Source organism: Elephas maximus, chromosome 20, assembly GCF_024166365.1.
Source record: "Elephas maximus indicus isolate mEleMax1 chromosome 20, mEleMax1 primary haplotype, whole genome shotgun sequence".
Classification (NCBI taxonomy): Eukaryota; Metazoa; Chordata; class Mammalia; order Proboscidea; family Elephantidae; genus Elephas; species Elephas maximus.
Window position 1 is genome coordinate 77,890,060 of NC_064838.1, and position 8,325 is coordinate 77,898,384.

At 37.0% G+C, this 8,325-nt stretch overlaps 1 protein-coding gene across 1 annotated transcript; it reads left to right on the forward strand.

Annotated features, from left to right (window-relative positions):
• Positions 1–7,054: 7,054 nt before the first annotated feature.
• LOC126063741 (olfactory receptor 8K3-like) lies at positions 7,055–8,014 on the forward strand. The gene has a single exon (XM_049862135.1). It carries the CDS (start codon positions 7,055–7,057, stop codon positions 8,012–8,014), a length of 960 nt encoding a protein of 319 aa, XP_049718092.1.
• The last annotated feature ends 311 nt before the right edge of the window (positions 8,015–8,325 follow it).

Here is an 8,325-nt window from a genome sequence, read left to right on the forward strand (position 1 = left end):
AACCAATTAAAACGACTATTGTTCAAATTTACCTTCTGTCATACATAGGGTCACTATGAGTCAGAACTGACTTGATGGCACCTAACAACAACAACATGTCAGCATGGTGGTTGTATTTCTGGGATCTTACTGATGATTTTTGTTGCTGTTGTTAAATGTGGATTCTGGTTAAAAAGATGTATTAAGTTTTTAAAAATATATTTATAGTGAGTGCATCTTTATACGTATGTTATATTTCAATAATAAATTAATACCACCATACTAAAAACAAAAACAAACCAGTTTTCATCAACTCAGTTCCGACTCAGGGAGATCTCATGCATTTCGAAGACGAGACTCATTTCACAGGGTTTTCAATGGCTGTCGCCTTTCAGGAGCAGATCACCAGGCCTTACTTCTGAAGTGTCTCTGGATAGGTTTGAACCACCAGCCTATCAGTTAATAGCCCGGTGCTTAATGGTTTGCCCCACCCAGGGACTCCCTCAAAACACCACGAAAATGGAGAAAACAGCTGCACGTACAGATCTATAATTTTTCCTTGTGAAATTTTTACAATTATGCAGTGGGTAGAATTTATACATGTCTCCATTGTGTCCTCACAGGTACAATATTTTGATTTTAGATTCCTAGATGGCAGCAGAGTAGGCTCAACCCAGAGAAGTTGTGAAAAGTTACCTAAAATAAAGGTATTTTGCATAATTAGCAGATATCCCATTGGCTTTGTTTGAAACTTTCAAATGCTTTAGGCATAATTAACAAATTGCCTTCCTTCTCCTCAGGGAGAGTCTCAAAGGAAGAAAGAAGCCCATAAATTCTCCTTTTGGGTTATGTTAGGGATGCAAGGGAAGCACACACAGATTCTTCATTAGTGGTGAGTAGGTGACACATTTTCCTGCGACTACCCCTCAGAGTTCCAGTGTTTTTTTATGACCCCAACTGCCATTTAACCTAATACCCACACTAGAGGACTTAATTACAGGAATTAACGATCTTCTTTGATTCTGAGGTAGCTCGCTATTGCAGCCACCTTTATAGTCTTTGAGGAAAATTAGACATAATTCCATTACTTTAATGGTTAGTTGATATTCTTTAGATAGTAAAACAAATGCAGTTAATGCTGTTAGGAAACATCCCATTCAAATCCTTAAGGTTTTTATGATCTTTTTGGCATAGTGGTTAAAGGGATCGACTGCTAACAGAAAGGTCGGAGGGTCGAAACCACTAGAGGATCCATGAGAGAAAGATGTGGCAGTCTGCTTCTGTAGAGCGTTACAGCCTTGGAAACCCTATGGGGTCACTATTAGTCAGAGTCAACTCAATGGCAGTGGGTTTTTCTATCATTTGGGCCCTGAACTAAATATCAAATATGATATTGTCATTGGTAGGTAAACAGATCTGTTTCAGAATTTGTCACCTCAATTCATAATAGATTCCCATAGTGTTTTCGGGTTTCATGTAACTTAAAAAAAAAAGTAATATTTTCTATGATCCTAACATTTGCTTATTTCATATATTTCCTGAATTTACCAATATCACTAAGGGATCAAAGTCATGTGCAATATACAAATTTTAGTTGGAGGCATGGCCAAAGTAAAATATTAAAGTATTTGTTTTACTACATCATGCCTCCCTCACATCATGTTTAACCAGTAGGAGGGCTGCCCCACCCCTATCCTCCAAAAGCTGGATGGAGTCTTTGAAATGTCATTAAATTACGCTTTGAATGAGTAAATACACACCTAATGCAGATCAGAAATAAGATTAAACTCTGCACAACTACAGGTTTAAGAAAATAAGATACCTTGCAAAATTAAAAAGCAGCAAACTATGCTATGCTTTAAATCAAGGTGTCTTTTTCTCTCATTTATTTGTAGCTCTTGGTCTTAGTTCTCTTATTTCCTCCTCAAAAATTACTTGCATATTTAAGTGGGTATACTTAAATGCATATTTTTCTTGATATCTCATTGCAGAAATACATTTGTTGTCACCTAACTTAGTGTTGGGAGTCTTCGGGTGGTGCAGAGAAATTAGTCATTGAAAATCCTATGTGTTGTTGTTGTCGTTAGCAACCTTATGTACAACAGAATGAAACACTGCCTGGGCCTGCACAGTCCTGACAATCGTTGTTATACTTGACCACATTGTTGCAGCCACTGTGTCAATCCATCTCCTTGAGGGTCTTCCTCTTTTCCTCTGACCCCGGGACTTTACCAAGAATGATGTCATTCTCCAGGGACTGATCCCTGCTGACAACATGTCCAAAGTATGTAAGATGCAGCCTCACCATGCTTGCATCTAAGGAGCATTCTGGTTGTACTTCTTCCAAGACAGATTTTTTCATTCTTTTGCCAGTCCATGGTATATTCAATATTCTTCCCTGATACCACAATTCAAAGGCATCAATTCTTCCTCAGTCTTCCTTTTTCATTGTCCTGCTTTTGCGTGCATATGATGCAATTGAAAATACCATGGCTTGGGTCAGACACACTTTAGTCTTCAGGTGACATCCTTGCTTTTCAACACTTTAAAGATGTCCTTTGCAGCAGATGTGCCCAATGTATTGCATCTTTGATTTCTTGACTGCTGCTTCTGTGGGGGTTGATTGTGGATCCAAGTAAAATGAAATCATTGATAACTTCAATTTTTTCTCCTATGTAGTACAGCTGTATTATGACACACTTGGGGTCTCCATGAATGCTAGTCTACTCGACAGCAACTGCTTGGTCATCGAAACACTGTAAATGGAGAAGTGGTGGTTCAGTGGTGGAATGTTGGACTTCATGCGAGTGATCTGGTTTCAGTTCCTATCCAATGGACCTCATGCACAGCTACCAACCAACTGTCCCTCTGTAGAGGCTTGAAAGTTACTATGATACTGAACACTTTTCAGCAGAGCTTCCAGACTAAGACTGACTAGGAAGAGAGGCCTGGCAACCTACTTCTGAAAACCAGCCAATAGGAACACTGTAGATCACAATTGTCCAGTCCACAATGGTGCACGTGTGGCAGTGTTTCATTCCTTTGTGTGTGGAATCCATGCACAATCCATGGCAGCTAACACCAACAGTTCTACCCATGGCCTGGTTTTATAATAAAGGTACAATTCTAAGTGCTCCCTGCAGGGTCTTTTTTTTTTTTTCCATGTTTTGAGAGTGTGACAAAATAAAGATTAAAAAAAAAAAAATCAGGTTTAAAATATCAGAACCAGATTATCTTCTATAATCATATAAAGTAATGTAAATAATCATATAACACCATGTAAAAATACTTCAGTGCTTCACTTAGAACTTTAAAGATGTGACAGAAATGTCATATATCTTTTCTCACTTATAGGAAAATTTGTATACTAGCATGGATTTAAAAAAGAGCACACTTTTTTTTTAATTAACTTTTATTGAGCTTCAAGTGAACGTTTACAAATCAAGTCAGACTGTCACATATAAGTTTACATACATCTTACTCCGTACTCCCACTTGCTCTCCCCCTAATGAGTCAGCCCTTCCAGTCTCTCCTTTCATGACAATTTTGCCAGCTTCCCACTCTCTCTATCCTCCCATCCCCTCTCCAGACAGGAGATGCCAACACAATCTCAAGTGTCCACCTGATATAATTAGCTCACTCTTCATCAGCATCTCTCTCCCACCCACTGTCCAGTCCCTTTCATGTCTGATGAATTGTCTTCGGGGATGGTTCCCGTCCTGTGCCAACAGAAGGTTTGGGGACCATGGCCGCCGGGATTCCTCTAGTCTCAGTCAGACCATTAAGTCTGGTCTTTTTATGAGAATTTGGGGTCTGCATCTCACTGATCTCCTGCTCCCTCAGGGGTTCTCTGTTGAAAAAGAGCACACTTTTTCAGTATCTCATTGATAGGACCAGATAAAAGTTTTTTTTTTTTATATTATATTCACTGAGACTATGTCCTAAATGTATTGTCCCTTGAGAATTATTTTAATGTTACTGATACAAGCCAGTACCCCTGGTGGTGCAGTGGTTAAGAGCTCAGCTGTTAATCAAAAGGTCAGCAGTTCATATTCACCAGCCACTTCTTGGTAACCCTATGAGGCAGTTCTACTCTGGTCTATATTATCCCTATGACTCACAATCAACTTGATGGCAACAGGTAAAATGAAATGCTATTCATAAGGTTTTCATGGGCCAGTTTTTTTTAGAATTAGATTGCCAGGTCCTTTTTCCTAGTATTTCTTAGTCTGGAAGCTCTGCTGAAACCTCTTAAACATGGGTGACTGGCTGGTATTTGAAATGCTGGTGGCGTAGCTTCCAGCATCACAGCAATACACAAGCCACCATTGCAAGACAAAATGACAGATGAGTGGTGAAAGACAATTGTTACATTGATTGATTTTTGTATGTTGAACCACCCTTGGATTCCGGGGGTAAATTCCATCTGTTCACAGTACATAATTCTTCCTTTTATTTGGAAGAAGTGGAGCGAAAATTCTCCTTAGAAACAAGGATGGCGAGACTTCTTATTACTTACTTTGGACATGTTATCCGAAGGGATCAGTCCCTGGAGAAGGACATCATACTTGGTAAACCGAAGGGTCAGCAAAAAAGAAGACCCTCAATGAGATGGATTGACACAGTGGCTTCAACAGGGGGCTCAAAGATAGCAATGATTATGAGGATGGAGAAGGACCTGGTAGTGTTTCCTTCTGTTGTAAGTAGGGTTGCTATGAGTCAGAAGTGACTTGACCAGACCTAGCAACAACAAGGATAGTGACTAATGATGTTGAAAAATTTTTCACTTGCTGTTGGTCATTTATAGAGCTTCTTGGAGAAATACTTGTTCAAATACTTTTTTTGTTTATTTGTTTGTTTGTTTTAATTGGGTTGCTTGTCTCTGTTGTTGCGCTGTAATAGTCCTTTGTACATTCTGGACATTAGATCCTTGTCATATATATGATTTGCAAATACTTTCTTCCATTCTGTGGGGTTTTTTTACTGTCTTGATAGTGTCGCATCATGCAAAAAAGCTTTTAATTTGGATGGAGTTCAATTTACTGTTTTTGTTGTTATTGTTGCTTGGTCTTCTGGCTTTAAATCTAAGAAACTATTGACAAATCCGAGGTCATAAATATTTACCTATACGTTTTCTGTTAAGATTTTTGTGGTTTGGGCTCTTATATTTTGGCCTTTGGTACATTTGGAGTTAAATGTGGTATATGATTTGAAGTAAAGGAACAATTTTATTCTTTTGTACTCAGGTGTCCTCTTGTCTCAGCATCATTTCTTAAAGAGACTAATTTTTACCCATTAAATGGTTTTGCTGTCCTTGTCCAAGTTCCACTGACTGTAGAAGTATGGATTTATTTCTAGAATCTAATTCTAATCCATTAATCTATATGTCTATCATATGACAGGACCATAATATTTTGAGGACTGTATATGCATGGTGAGTTTTGAAGGATAGTTTTGCCTGATACACTATTCTTGGTTACATTTTTTTTTTTTTTTTTTTTGGTCATCATTTTCAGTATGTCTTCTCACTCTCTCCTAGCTTCCATGCTTTCTGATGAGAAATTATCTGTTAATCTTATTGGGAATCTCTTGTTTATGACAAGTCACTTCTCTCAATTCTTTCTTTCTTCTTTCAAGAGTCTTTCAGCACTATGATTACAATATGCCTTGGAATGTATATCTTTTAGTTTACTTGGAGTTTCTAGAATGTGTATATTCGTGTCTTTCATCAAAATTGTGACTTTTTGAGCCATTACAATCATGAGTCGCATAATATCCCTTCAGGCAACATGTCGTCATCCATGTAACCATGGTCCCACAAGGTTATAATAGAGTTCAGAACTCCTGATTGGAGAACAGGACTTAGAGGATATGGCCAGATAGAGTGATTTTTTTTTTTTTTTAGTGAATACAATAGCTTCCCGCATGCAACTCATGTGTTTCATGTCCCTTGTATACAAAGTGATTGCACTGTCAGGTGTATAATTGTACAGTACATATATAACCTATAATACATAAAAAAAAAAAAAAAACATATGTCTTAATAATCACAATAAACACCCATGTTACTGGCTTATGTACTGTACTATACAGTACTTTCTACTGTCTCCAGGTTCAAACATCTGACTTACATATAACCTGTAGTTACAAATCAATCCCCTTAAAGCCTATCATATTAAAAATTCTAGAAAAATACAATGGTTCATAAAAACAAAGGGGTGCTTCTTTGTGAGGCACATCAAAACATTATTATTATTATTACTGAATTATTATGCTAAAGTAGTACCTATGGAAGTGTTTCTTTAATGTTTTTCTATATAGAAAGGTACACCGTATACTCTATACTAAGATGAAAATTTGACTGACATTAGACGGGAACTATATCTAACTGTTCCAACTTACAAATTCGACTTAGAGACTTAGCAAATGTACTTGTTCATAATTCAGTGACTGAGTGTATATAATATGGTGTGACTGCGTGGATATGATATGGTATGGCACAAAGTCCAAGTCACATAACATCCTATTACACAGAATGTATCCTGGACATTAGCAATGCATGACTGTATTTCTTCCAATAATCTATCTGCTGCTTTCTCTCTCTCCTTCCTTCTAGAACTTCTATTTGCTTATGTTAGTACAGTTAGGCTTTGTTCATTTTATTTAATTATTTTCTGCCTGTTAGACTAGATGATCTCAATTGACCTGTTTTCTTGTTCACTGATTGCTCCTTCCTGCTCAAATCTGCTGTTGAAAGCTTTTAGTTGTTATTTCAATTTTTGTACATTTATGCCTTTGAATTTCTTTTCATTGCTTTTTTATAATTTATATCTCCATACTGATATTTACTATTAGTGTGACATAATTTTCCAGTTTACTCTGTGTGTTGATGTTTTCAATTTACAAAAAGATGGTTTCATTTTCTCTACCTTCAAGATTAGAGGGGAAATTTATGTCAAACTCTGGAGCTAGAAATATAGATTGACCTTATGTAAATATGTATATTCAGAAATATCTCTTGAAAGTTAGTGATTATTTTTATACATTTTCATCTGTAGGTTTCCTGAGTGACCTGATGGACAAACACAATCTAACGGTGCTGAATGAGTTTATTCTAATGGGAATCACAGATCGCCCTGAGCTGCGGGCTCCGTTATTTGGATTCTTCCTCATTGTTTACATGGTCTCAGTGATGGGTAACCTGGGCTTGATCATCCTCACCATGGTAGACTCTAGGCTACATACACCCATGTACTTTTTCCTCAGACATTTGGCTTTCACTGATCTTGGTTATTCAACAGCTGTCGGGCCCAAAATGCTAACAAATTTTATTGTAGGTCAACATACAATTTCCTATAATTGGTGTGCTACACAGCTAGCTTTCTTTTGTATATTTATAGTGAGTGAAATTTTCGTTCTTTCAACAATGGCTTATGACCGCTATGTGGCCATCTGTAACCCTCTGCTTTACGCAGTCATCATGTCACCAAGAGTATGCCAGGTGCTGGTGGTCATACCTTATGTCTACAGTCTCCTTTTGTCTCTTCTGATGACCATAAAAATTTTTATTTCACCTTTTTGTGGCTTTAATGTCATCAGACATTTCTACTGTGATAGTCTGCCCTTGATATCTTTGATCTGTTCAAGCACATATGATATTAAATTGATAATACTGGCTTTTTCAGGATTCAATTTAGTTTTATCTCTTCTGATAATCCTTGTGTCTTACATGATGATCCTTGTGGCCATCCTCAAGATGAAATCTGTAGAGGGTAGGCTCAAGGCTTTTTCTACTTGTGGATCTCACTTGACAGTGGTAGTTGTATTCTATGGAACTCTATTCTTTATGTATGTGCATCCCAAATCCAGCCATTCCTTTGATACCAATAAAACGGCCTCTGTCTTTTACACTCTGGTTATACCTATGTTAAATCCCATCATCTATAGTTTGAGGAACAAAGAGGTAAAAAATGCCGTAGATAGAACGTGGAAAGAGTGTTCAAATATTCTACTTAAAATTAACTGTAAGGTATAAAAAAAAAAAAAGTAGGGTATAGTAACAATAAATTATGTAATAGGCAATATATACTACATCAGACCTTCTTTTTGCCTTGTACTGTTTGTCTCCATGGCAAGTCAAAAATCAATTAGTGATAAGTATAGAAATGATTTTTTTTTCCTTATTTTACAGCTAGATTTTATTACTTAGAGGTATCTAACTCCTGCTTATACTTCAGATGTCAACTTATATTTGGGTTTAAGTTTAGATTGTGTACATCCCCATATGCTTGTTCACATGATTCTTTCACTGAGCATGTATCTTTAGGACACTGGGGACTCTGTATA